This window comes from Lucilia sericata, unplaced genomic scaffold (assembly GCF_015586225.1).
Source record: "Lucilia sericata isolate MDLA Ls3-8-SP2 unplaced genomic scaffold, ASM1558622v1 Contig000443F_arrow, whole genome shotgun sequence".
NCBI classification, from domain to species: Eukaryota; Metazoa; Arthropoda; class Insecta; order Diptera; family Calliphoridae; genus Lucilia; species Lucilia sericata.
Genome location: NW_023994458.1, coordinates 91,638 through 102,725, shown reverse-complemented (window position 1 = coordinate 102,725; position 11,088 = coordinate 91,638). Strand labels below are relative to the sequence as shown.

The 11,088-nt window shown below is 31.9% G+C and overlaps 5 protein-coding genes across 6 annotated transcripts; 2 read left to right on the top strand and 3 right to left on the bottom strand.

Annotated features, from left to right (window-relative positions):
* Positions 1-10: 10 nt before the first annotated feature.
* On the top strand, positions 11-3,602 carry LOC119604905 (heat shock protein 83). Its single transcript, XM_037957809.1, has 2 exons — positions 11-231; positions 880-3,602. Exon 2 carries the CDS (start codon positions 880-882, stop codon positions 3,028-3,030), a length of 2,151 nt encoding a protein of 716 aa, XP_037813737.1. The 5' UTR covers positions 11-231; the 3' UTR covers positions 3,031-3,602.
* An 845-nt stretch (positions 3,603-4,447) lies between these two features.
* On the bottom strand, positions 4,448-5,072 carry LOC119604912 (UPF0235 protein C15orf40 homolog). Its single transcript, XM_037957819.1, has one exon. The coding sequence runs from the start codon at positions 4,963-4,965 to the stop codon at positions 4,549-4,551; it is 417 nt and encodes a 138-aa protein (XP_037813747.1). The 5' UTR covers positions 4,966-5,072; the 3' UTR covers positions 4,448-4,548.
* A 296-nt stretch (positions 5,073-5,368) lies between these two features.
* LOC119604913 (SOSS complex subunit B homolog) lies at positions 5,369-6,367 on the top strand. The gene has a single exon (XM_037957820.1). The coding sequence runs from the start codon at positions 5,491-5,493 to the stop codon at positions 6,304-6,306; it is 816 nt and encodes a 271-aa protein (XP_037813748.1). The 5' UTR covers positions 5,369-5,490; the 3' UTR covers positions 6,307-6,367.
* Positions 6,368-6,396: 29 nt separating this feature from the next.
* Positions 6,397-7,751, bottom strand: LOC119604914. Its single transcript, XM_037957821.1, has 4 exons — positions 7,546-7,751; positions 7,357-7,479; positions 7,152-7,296; positions 6,397-6,701 (listed from the first exon to the last, which is right to left on the bottom strand). Exons 1-4 carry the CDS (start codon positions 7,618-7,620, stop codon positions 6,418-6,420), a joined length of 627 nt encoding a protein of 208 aa, XP_037813749.1. The 5' UTR covers positions 7,621-7,751; the 3' UTR covers positions 6,397-6,417.
* Positions 7,752-8,210: 459 nt separating this feature from the next.
* Positions 8,211-10,590, bottom strand: LOC119604915 (stress-associated endoplasmic reticulum protein 2). Of its 2 annotated transcripts, none has more exons than XM_037957822.1 (3): positions 10,517-10,590; positions 10,121-10,245; positions 8,211-8,848 (listed from the first exon to the last, which is right to left on the bottom strand). In XM_037957822.1, exons 2-3 carry the CDS (start codon positions 10,202-10,204, stop codon positions 8,738-8,740), a joined length of 195 nt encoding a protein of 64 aa, XP_037813750.1. In that variant the 5' UTR covers positions 10,205-10,245; positions 10,517-10,590; the 3' UTR covers positions 8,211-8,737. The 2 variants fall into 2 exon arrangements, with proteins under 2 accessions (XP_037813750.1, XP_037813751.1); XM_037957823.1 differs by lacking the exon at positions 10,517-10,590 and adding an exon at positions 10,342-10,472 and having other exon boundaries at positions 8,635-8,848.
* Between the last annotated feature and the right edge of the window lie 498 nt (positions 10,591-11,088).

Here is an 11,088-nt window from a genome sequence, read left to right as displayed (position 1 = left end):
GTATAAATTCAGTGCATGGCCGCTAACCGGCATCAGTCTTGAAAGAAAAATTGTGCAAATAACACCCAAGAATTCCAAACGGGAGAAAGTTAAAAGTATTTTAATTTTCTGAATAAAGAAAAGTCTGAAAAACAATTATAAGTGTGTGGTTGATTAATTTCAATTGCAAAAAGAAAAATAATTTAAAAAGTATTTATTTTTGTGAAATTAATATAAAACAAACACATCAAGGTAAGTTTTTATTAAAAAAGTGTGGATATTTTATAAAAAATATAGTGACAAAACGTTTCTTTTTTTTTTTTGTTCTGTTAAAAAAAGTATAATGTAAAAACGCATGTAATTTGCTATAAAAGACAACATTCAATATGGTTTCAAAATAAAGTTACAAAATAATTGTTCTAGATAAAATTTCTTTGGCCATGACATTTTCAGAAAATTTTGTACCTAGTATAAAAAAAATCACCCCATGCTAATAAAAAGAAATTTCTAGCATGCGATTTTTCATAGAAAACTTTGAAAATATTAAAAAATCTAGAAAATGTAAAGTTGAATTAAAAACATGTTAAGCGAAAATTAGATCCCGTAAATTAAAAATTTTTCGAAATTATAATCGATATTTCATGTCTTTACTCGTTGAAGCGCGGAAAGCATGACGAAAATCTTACTCAAACCACCCTTATAAAACTAGTAATTTTTAACAAGAACAAAACCAATATTAAAAAAAGTAGAGATTTTTTCTATTAAAGATTCTCAGAAACTTCTACCAATCCCACACCCTACGTTTAACAAAAAACGTGCGTCATTAAAAATAATTTACAATATTTTGATCGATAATTTTACTAATAATTTTTCTTTCTCTTTTATTCTCTAAAAACACAGATGCCTGAAGAAGTTGAAACTTTTGCTTTCCAAGCTGAAATCGCTCAGCTTATGTCACTGATCATTAACACCTTCTATTCCAACAAAGAAATTTTCTTGCGTGAATTGATCTCCAACGCTTCTGATGCTTTGGATAAAATTCGTTATGAATCATTGACAGATCCCTCCAAATTGGACTCTGGCAAAGATCTCTACATTAAATTGATCCCCAACAAAGAAGCCGGTACATTGACCCTCATCGATACTGGTATTGGTATGACTAAATCTGATTTGGTCAACAACTTGGGTACCATTGCCAAATCTGGCACTAAGGCTTTCATGGAAGCGTTGCAGGCCGGCGCTGATATCTCTATGATTGGTCAATTTGGTGTAGGTTTCTACTCTGCTTACTTGGTTGCCGATAAGGTTACCGTTACCTCCAAACACAACGATGATGAACAATACATTTGGGAATCATCCGCTGGTGGTTCATTCACTGTCAAACCCGACAATTCTGAACCTTTGGGTCGCGGTACCAAGATTGTTTTGTACATTAAGGAAGATCAGACTGACTACTTGGAAGAGTCCAAGATCAAGGAGATTGTCAACAAGCACTCTCAATTCATTGGCTACCCTATTAAATTGTTGGTCCAAAAGGAACGCGACCAAGAGGTCAGTGACGACGAGGCCGAAGATGACAAGAAGGATGAAGAAAAGAAGGATATGGATACCGATGAGCCCAAGATCGAAGATGTTGGTGAAGATGAAGATGCCGACAAGAAAGATAAGGATGGCAAAAAGAAGAAGACCATCAAGGTTGCCTATACCGAGGATGAGGAATTGAACAAGACCAAGCCCATCTGGACCCGCAATCCCGATGATATTTCCCAAGCCGAATACGGTGAATTCTACAAATCCCTCACCAACGATTGGGAAGATCATTTGGCTGTCAAGCACTTCTCCGTTGAAGGTCAACTTGAATTCCGTGCCCTTCTCTTCATTCCTCGTCGCACCCCATTCGATCTCTTCGAAAACCAAAAGAAACGCAACAACATCAAGTTGTACGTCCGTCGTGTATTCATCATGGACAACTGCGAGGATCTCATTCCCGAATACTTGAACTTCATGAAGGGTGTTGTCGACTCTGAAGATTTGCCCTTGAACATTTCTCGTGAAATGTTGCAACAAAACAAAGTCTTGAAGGTCATCCGCAAGAATTTGGTCAAGAAGACCATGGAATTGATTGAAGAACTCACCGAAGACAAGGAAATGTACAAGAAGTTCTACGATCAATTCAGCAAGAACTTGAAATTGGGTGTCCACGAAGATACTAACAACCGCGCCAAATTGGCCGATTTCTTGCGTTTCCACACCTCTGCTTCTGGTGACGATGCCTGCTCCTTGGCCGACTACGTATCTCGCATGAAGGAGAACCAAAAACACATCTACTTCATCACTGGTGAATCCAAGGAACAAGTTGCCAACTCTGCCTTCGTTGAACGTGTCAAGGCTCGTGGCTTCGAAGTCGTTTACATGACTGAACCCATCGATGAATACGTCATCCAACACTTGAAGGAATACAAGGGCAAACAATTGGTTTCAGTTACCAAGGAAGGTTTGGAATTGCCTGAAAACGAGGAAGAAAAGAAGAAGTTCGAAGAAGATAAGGCCAAATTCGAAAACCTCTGCAAGTTGATGAAATCCATCTTGGACAGCAAAGTTGACAAGGTTGTTGTATCAAACCGCTTGGTTGAATCACCCTGCTGTATCGTCACCTCCCAATTCGGTTGGTCCGCCAATATGGAACGTATCATGAAAGCTCAAGCTTTACGTGACACCTCCACCATGGGCTACATGGCTGGTAAGAAACATTTGGAAATCAATCCCGACCACGCCATCATTGAGACTTTGCGCCAAAAGGCCGACGCCGACAAGAACGACAAGGCTGTCAAGGATTTGGTTATCTTGTTGTTCGAGACCTCTCTCTTGTCATCTGGCTTCTCATTGCAAAGCCCTCAAACTCACGCTTGCCGCATCTACCGCATGATCAAACTCGGTCTCGGCATTGATGAAGATGAGCCCATGACCACCGAAGATGCCCAAAGTGCCGGTGACGCTCCCCCATTGGTCGATGATACCGAAGATGCTTCTCACATGGAAGAAGTCGATTAAACGCTTAATAATGCAACAACTACATTTAGTGTTATAAGTAGTTTTTAAGTTAACACAAACAAAAACAAACACACCTACACTATCATTACCACCCCACCTCTGGAAGAGCAAGCACTAGTGGTGTTGGGGGGATGTTTAACTTAACAACAAACAAGTGTTTGCCGCGTTCTAAGCGGTAAACATCACTCATCATCATCAACTCATTAAATCTAAATTACGTTTTATAATTTTATTGTCGTAAGAAGCAGTTGTAAGGTTTAATTTAAAGCAGAAATTCCAAGCCTCCAGTCATAGCTTAACTTTTTTATATTTAATTTTCTTTTTTTATTCCTCCCATCGATGAATGTTTAGTTTTTAAATGGTTACATTTACATTATATTCTAATTTGATAATTGTAATTGTGTGAAGTGTTCCATTTTTATGCTCTACGTTATAAATTAATATTTAAAACATGATGGACAAACTATATTGTTAATTTTATTAATGATGTAATTTGTTGCTAATGAATTTAACTCAAATTGAAAAAAAAAGAAATTTAATGTAAAAATAAAAAAATGTTTAAAAAACTTAAATTTATTTTGTATTTTTATTGTAATTGATACGGGTGGACTTGAAAAAAACTGTTATAAAAATATAAACAAAACAATTCGAAAAAATAAAATTTTCTTTTTTGAGAAACAAAGTTTTTTCTAGAAAGAAACTATTGTACAGAAACAAATTCATTCAAAAAACTTTTTTTTTAGAAAAAAAAAACAAAAATTTTATTTGAAAAAACTTAATCGAGAAATTTTCTGAAGAAAAAACTGTTATACAGAAAATTACCATGGATTAAAAAAAAACTGTTATACATAAAATTTTCTTTAGAAAAAATATCTAGATAAAATTTCCTTTAAAAGTAACTGTAATACACAATAATAGAAAAAAGTGGTTATTGATATTCCACTGCGGCATCCCTAGCACAATCGAAGTTCTTCCCATAACTAGAACGAATCAAAAATATTTATTTCGCTTTATTTTAAAATAGAAATTTGTTTCCAATAAGAAAGTTTATTCGTCACCTAAAACGCAAATGACCCTAAAACTCATATAGCCAGAAAACTATTTAAATTTGAAGAAAAATTTTCTGTCAGCGCGATTTATTTTTTACTAAATTAACAAATTGTTTAATAGTGAAACCTATAATTTATTATGATAGTTAACAATGGCGTGTATAAAACGTAATAAATTTGACTTTTTACCTTTAATATTTAAATGATTTTGTAGATAGAGCCTTTAAAAATGGCCAATTTTTGTCGGATAAGTCCAATTTTTTGCGGACATTAGAATCAACTTAGAGCCGTTTGCGTTTCAGGTGACGATATGTAGTTTTCTGTATTAAGATCATTAACGCTTTTCCCCCTAGCAGTATAAATAATTATTTACGATAGTATTAGCTGGCAGTTTAATATTAGTTTCAATTTAATTCATAAATTATACAAGTACAAAATTTATATTTTTTAACTTAATTCAATTCAATTTCTAACCAATTTCTTTTCGTATACATTCCTCTATGGTTTCCGGTGTTGAGACTCCTTTACTAACCAATACAATCTTGTGGCGTGAACGGCAGCCTTTATCCAACGACACATCACTTTTTCTGAGATTTAAAACCTTTGAGAGATATTTGACCAATTCTGCATTTGCTTCGCCCTCTGAAGGTGGTGCGGCAATTTGTACACCAACTCCTTCAGTGGAAATGTCGGTAATACCATTATGTTTTGCACCCGGTTTAGCTAAGATTTTAATGGTAATATTGCCGCTTTTGTCCAATTGTATTGGTTGGTCATCATTGCTGCTGCCGGCCTGTGTAGCGGCCGCAGTTTGAGCTGTTGCTGCATTAGATTTCTTTTTACTTTTCGACATGGTGTAAGCAGTAGTTTGGAAAAATCTACGCATATATTCTAATGGATTGTTATTTTTAATTTATAAGCTTATCATTTATATTTATTTATACGTAAATATTTGTTTTTTTTTTCTATTAATAAACATATGTAAACAGTTCGGAAATCACTGGTTATGCAATGTTGCCATATTTATAAGATTGCACAAAGCTGATTTTTAAAACGAATCAGTTAGCTCTGTTCTCCATTGGGAATGATTCTCTGTGAATACTAAAGGGGTTTCACATTTGTTTTTTTTTATTAATGCAAAATACTATTTGAAAATATTACATTTATACATTCATCACAAAAAAGCTGATGATGTAAATTATTCAATAGTTTATTTCAATTAATTTAATAAATTTTATTTACTCTGATTAAATGTAAGCATAATTTATGCCGCCGCTGAAATTTTTATAGTCTGTCGTCGTCGTAATGTTTGTCGGCATAGATCTCTGAGGAAAACAAATACAAATTGTTATAAATAAAACTATTTATTTTATACAACTTTAACACTTCTAACATAACACACATAACTATAATGTACAACGGCGAATGTATAGCTATTAAGGATATTAAACCCGGTCTTAAAAATATCAATGTTATATTCATAGTACTCGAAATAGGAACCGCCACAGTGACTAAGGAAAATCGTGAAGTTCGAAATTTCAAAGTTGGCGATCATACAGCCTGCATTAATGTTAGTATATGGGACGAACCTGGTAAGCTAATAGCTCCGGGGGATATAATAAAATTAACCAAAGGATATGCATCGATATGGCGTCACTGTTTAACTTTGTACTCGGGCAAAAATGGAGAAGTCTATAAGATCGGAGAATTTTGTATGACCTTTAACGAGGCGGTCAATATGAGTGAACCGAAGAGACCGGAACAGCAGCAGGTTGGTGGTGTAACTGGTGCCATAACACAGGCCGGTGTTGGTGGTGGCATGGTCTTGAGTCCGGCCCAAATGCCGGCAGGTGCAGTTGGTGGTGTGGCACCAAATGTGGTTGTCAGCGGTCAAGCTCAACAATTAACGGCCGGTGTAGGCGGTAATGGCAACACGACACCAGGAGTTCAACGCTTGCAACCGCAAGCCATGGGTGTGGCGGTAGTAACTGGGCCTGGTGGTGGTGGAGCTGGTGGCGGCGGCAATGTACAAGTCGTGCCAAAAACTGTTGCTGGTATGCAACAAGTTGGCATAATTGGTAATGGCACCTCAGCAAAAACGAATACCCTAGGCGCCACAGTACCACCTCCTGCCAGCGTTACCACAACCCAGACACAGGCGAAGACCAATAGAGGCGGTCGTACTAATATAACAAGAGCTAGTAATATAAAAACCGAACGAAGATGAAGTTTTACTTAGTTATAAGACGCAAATTTCACATTTTAAGTAAAAATTACTTTAAGAAAAACACACAAATACATTAAAAACAAATTAAAATACAATTCAAAGTTTTATTTATTAAATTACACATGAATTATCCTCACAACAGTTTAAGATATGTTGTGGCAATGATTCGTCGCTTAATAAACCCTGAACTAAACGTGGTCGTACCAAAGTAACCAATGCTCCTAGCAAACATTCTGAGGGATACGTTTTTAGCTCTGCAGACTTATGGTACACTCCATCGTTAACATATAGAACATCTATACCACTTTTAATACTGTTGCGTAAAATTTTATTCTGTATAAGAACATCCATGTCTTCGGTAATTATATCGGTCAATAAGTTGGTAATGTTGTCAGCTTTAAATTAAAAGAAAAATAGTTTACGAGGAAGGACTATAAATATAGAATAGTCTGACCTATAGTACGAATAGTCTTGACTGTAATCATATCTATAGACTATAGCTTAATCTATGCATAGTTTAGTTAATAGTCTAAACTATATTCTGGGATATAGATTAGTCTATAGTTTGGACTCTACTCTATTTTTCAATATTCTATAGTCTACAGTGTGGATTATAGTTGAGACTGTAATCTGTACTAGAGTTTATTCTAGATTATAGTTTACTTTTTAATCTGGACTTTTTTTAGTTTTCTGGACTATGGTTTAGCCTATTGTCAGTCTATAGTTTAGTATATAGTCTGGATTATTATATATTTGTCTATAGACCATAGCTGGACTACAGTATCTAGTATAGTACATAGTTTGATCTAGGTATAGTTAAGTTTATAGTTTAGTTCAAATGTTACCTTTAATCAAATATATAACATTTTCTTTATCCCATGGAATTGCTGTCAATTCAATATTCTTTACTAAATGTGGATTTTCAACACCATTTAGGTTAATATTATAAACTTCATTCGGGCATATAGGCTGAGTATGAGAAGTGTTTAACTGGAAATTAATTTACAAAGAATAAAATATGTATATTTATTTTAAACTTCTAGTACACACCTTATATTTCTTCTGTTTAATTGCATTTAATATTTCCTCGGTGGCGTATATATTTCCCGAGTAATCCTTTGGCAAAAGTTTTCCCTCCAAAGCTGTATTGTGGCATAATAATAGAGGAGCTTTCTGACAAGCATTTTAAACAAAATTATGTTAGTTATTTTAAAAGATTTATAGACAAATACGACAAACCTGAAACTCTTCAAAATTTAGATACGTTTTAATAGGAGTTAATAGAGTTGGTTGACCAAAATAATTTAAAAACATATCACTCAATGAACAATATTCCTAAGTTGTTCAATGCCTAATAATATAAATAATAAATATGTATATATTTTTTTTAAATTGTTGGTCAAACAAAAAAAAAATCACCATAAATTGATATCCTTAACATATATATAGAGGTTGCCAGGTTTTTATTGATAAAAATTTGGGTGTGCAAATCGTTTTATATGTTCTTTTGTAAAAAGTCGAAAAGTAGATTTTTATATGAAACAAAAAACTTGGCTTTATACGACTCCAAAAGAATGCTGTTTCCTTGTTTCTCATTAAAGCTCTTGAAGTAACAATTGTTTGGCATTAAAAAGCGAACTCTAGCCAATGACGGATGACCATTAAATGGGCCGTGTTTGTCAGTGATTATTGCAACCGTAAAAATGAAAACAAATACATGCACATATATTTTTAATTTATGGTTTTCAAATTGTTTATTAAGTAAAAAAATTAATATACATATTTATATATAGTATATATTTAATATTATGAATTTATATCATATTTATATCTTTATACAAAAGAAAAGTATAATAAATTTGAATTTGATTTAATATAAATTTTTATCTACTAGCACTTAGCACTTAATGAACGGAAAAGGTAAATTATATTTAAAAAAAATAAACCGAGTAGTAAGAAAAGCTATATATGAACAAATGTTTTTGAATATAACATTTAAGAAACAGTACAAATATCATTCTTTTCTTTCCACGAACAAACAAAAAGGAATGCATTTAAAATATCGAGAGAAAGCATACTACAAACTAAAACATATTTTGTAACAAGATTTTATCAAAATATGTGTAAAAAGACATAATTAGCAAATTTTATATTGTAGTTTAGTTTAAGGTCGGTCTTTAACATTTTTGTTTACAATTGTTTGTTTTAGCAAAGTTAAAAAACACATCTTTTCTTTTTTGTTCATTCCTTTTTTGGCTAATAATGATTGACTGCTTTTTTGGTTAACTTGTCTTGTCTTAGTATTTTGTTGTAGCATGGAAGTTGTTGTTGTTGCTGTGAGCTTGGTGTGTGAGTGGTTAAAATGTGTATTGTTGTTATTGTTAAATTTAGCCAAAGAAAAATGCTTCCAATTTCAATAAGTTTAAATCATTTACGCTGCTCGAATGGATTGGATAATTTGGAAAATTGCTGAGCCACAAACAACAAAAATGAAAAGTGCTAAGAGCCAGGGTCCAACGGGGTATTGTCCTTCTTTAGCTTTCTGTAAAATATATAAATGGGAATTGGTTAATAAAGAGTAAAGTAAAAGAATAAAAATGAATAAATAATTGTTAAAATAAGTAGAGGGACACATGTTTAACTAGATGTACCTATTTGGAATAAATTAGAATAAAGAATCTATCGATCTTCCTTATGTATATCTCTTTTTAAATCTATGTAGGTAGGTTTCTATTTATCTATCTGCCTATCTATCTATCTATGTATGTATGTATCTATGTATCTATCTATCTATCTATCTATCTATCTATCTATCTGTCTATCTATCTATCTATCTATCTATCTATCTATCTATCTATCTATCTATCTATCTATCTATCTATCTATCTATCTATCTATCTATCTATGTATGTATGTATGTATGTATGTATGTATGTATGTATGTATGTATGTATGTATGTATGTATGTATGTATGTATGTATGTATGTATGTATGTATGTATGTATGTATGTATGTATGTATGTATGTATGTATGTATGTATGTATGTATGTATCTATCTATCTATCTATCTATCAATCTATCTACCTATCTATCTATCTATCTATTTATCTATCTATCTATCTATCTATTTATCTATCTATTTATCTATCTATCTATCTATCTATCTATCTATCTATCTATCTATCTATCTATCTATCTATCTATCTGTCTATTTGATGTATGTAGATGATAGCAATTTATCTATCTCTCTATCTAAAATGTGCATATACCGTTACAGAAATATTTGGCAAAATTTTGGCCGGAACGGGTTCAGACTATATTTAAATATACATATTAAATCAATTACAACAACGCATATCGGATTACCCTATATTATGCCTAATTCACAGAATTGTGACACGTTTTAGTTTGACCACTATAAAAAAAATCTTATCTTCTAAAAATCTAATAAAACATAAGCTATTTTCAACTACAATAACGACAGTGAACTATAAAATATGTTATGTTTTGTAATTTAACAACATAACGGAACTTCAAAAATATGGTTAAATAAAGAAAACAAAGAGAAAAACCAGATATTAATAATACACACAGGAATACCAAACATAGAAAAAAATCAAACAAAAACACTTGGTAAACATGTTGGCGTGGCACTTTCGCCATTAAAATGCATTTATCGAATAACGACTAGAGAAGATTATTCGAACAATAACAAATATTATTATAACATCATAATACAATAAGAAACAATTGCATTTGAGAGATATACCTATAATAATCATGTTTTAATTATTGATGTCTGTTGAACTTACCGAAGATTTTGGTACATTGCCACGCATTGTAATATATTTGCTGGCTTTTTCATTAGCAACGCGCATTCTCTGTGGTGGGGCCATTTTTATTTCGTTGTTGTTGTTTGGATTTTTTTGTACAAAGGCTGTAAAATGTCGAAAAAATAGCAAAATTTAGTTTAATGATTCCCTTTTTTCTAATTTTGTTGTAAATTTATCTATTCTACTGAATGTTAAAGTACTTTTTTGTTTTAATTAGCTTGAAAATATGATTAATCTTTAAACACTTTAATGTTTTAATAACAAACACTTTTAATTTAGTAACTATTTCTTTAAATTTGTATTTATAGTAATATTATAATTTATATGTTATATTTTTTATTAAATAATTTTCCAGAATAAAAAAAACGTTCGCACCTTCTCTTCTTCGTAAATAAAATGACACGTAAAGACGAAACCGACACGTATAAAAACAAATGTAAGAAACAGAGTACTGCGTCGCACAAAACTAACAGCGGCGGTGGCTGACGTTAAAAATTGTACGTCGTCATAAAATCCACCGTTACAATTTAAAGTTTAAATAAAATAAATACTTCATAAACACTGAACATCTTCAGAAACAAAAAATATTTAAATTATATTATATATATATGATAATCCAATAAATCAAACGATATTATTATGCCATTTGGTATATAAAATGGTATTTTTAATTTTTTCTACATACTTCGCTAAAATAACATAAAAATCCGAAAAAAGAAACATAACATTCATACATACCTTATTTTGTTGCAAATTTTTAAAGTTTTTTAAGATTCCATACATGTGAACTTAACTTAAGCTGAAGAGAAGTTCGAATATTTATTGCTATTTTAATTAGTATTATAATTATATATTTGAACATTTCTATTTTTTGTAAATTATTTTTATGTTTATAATTTTTTCAAATCCTTGCAATAATTATTGGATACATGAATGGATCATGTTTT

Coding starts and splice junctions, on each gene's coding strand:
- LOC119604914 (XM_037957821.1), bottom strand. CDS start 7,620: ATGTTTTTAAATTATTTTGGTCAACCAACTCTATTAACTCCTATTAAA. Junction 7,297..7,356: donor TTAAACAGAAGAAATATAAG/GTGTGTACTAGA, acceptor ATTAATTTCCAG/TTAAACACTTCTCATACTCA. Junction 6,702..7,151: donor TGTTATATATTTGATTAAAG/GTAACATTTGAA, acceptor TTTAATTTAAAG/CTGACAACATTACCAACTTA.
- LOC119604913 (XM_037957820.1), top strand. CDS start 5,491: ATGTACAACGGCGAATGTATAGCTATTAAGGATATTAAACCCGGTCTT.
- LOC119604905 (XM_037957809.1), top strand. CDS start 880: ATGCCTGAAGAAGTTGAAACTTTTGCTTTCCAAGCTGAAATCGCTCAG.
- LOC119604915 (XM_037957822.1), bottom strand. CDS start 10,204: ATGGCCCCACCACAGAGAATGCGCGTTGCTAATGAAAAAGCCAGCAAA. Junction 8,849..10,120: donor GCAATGTACCAAAATCTTCG/GTAAGTTCAACA, acceptor TATATTTTACAG/AAAGCTAAAGAAGGACAATA.
- LOC119604912 (XM_037957819.1), bottom strand. CDS start 4,965: ATGCGTAGATTTTTCCAAACTACTGCTTACACCATGTCGAAAAGTAAA.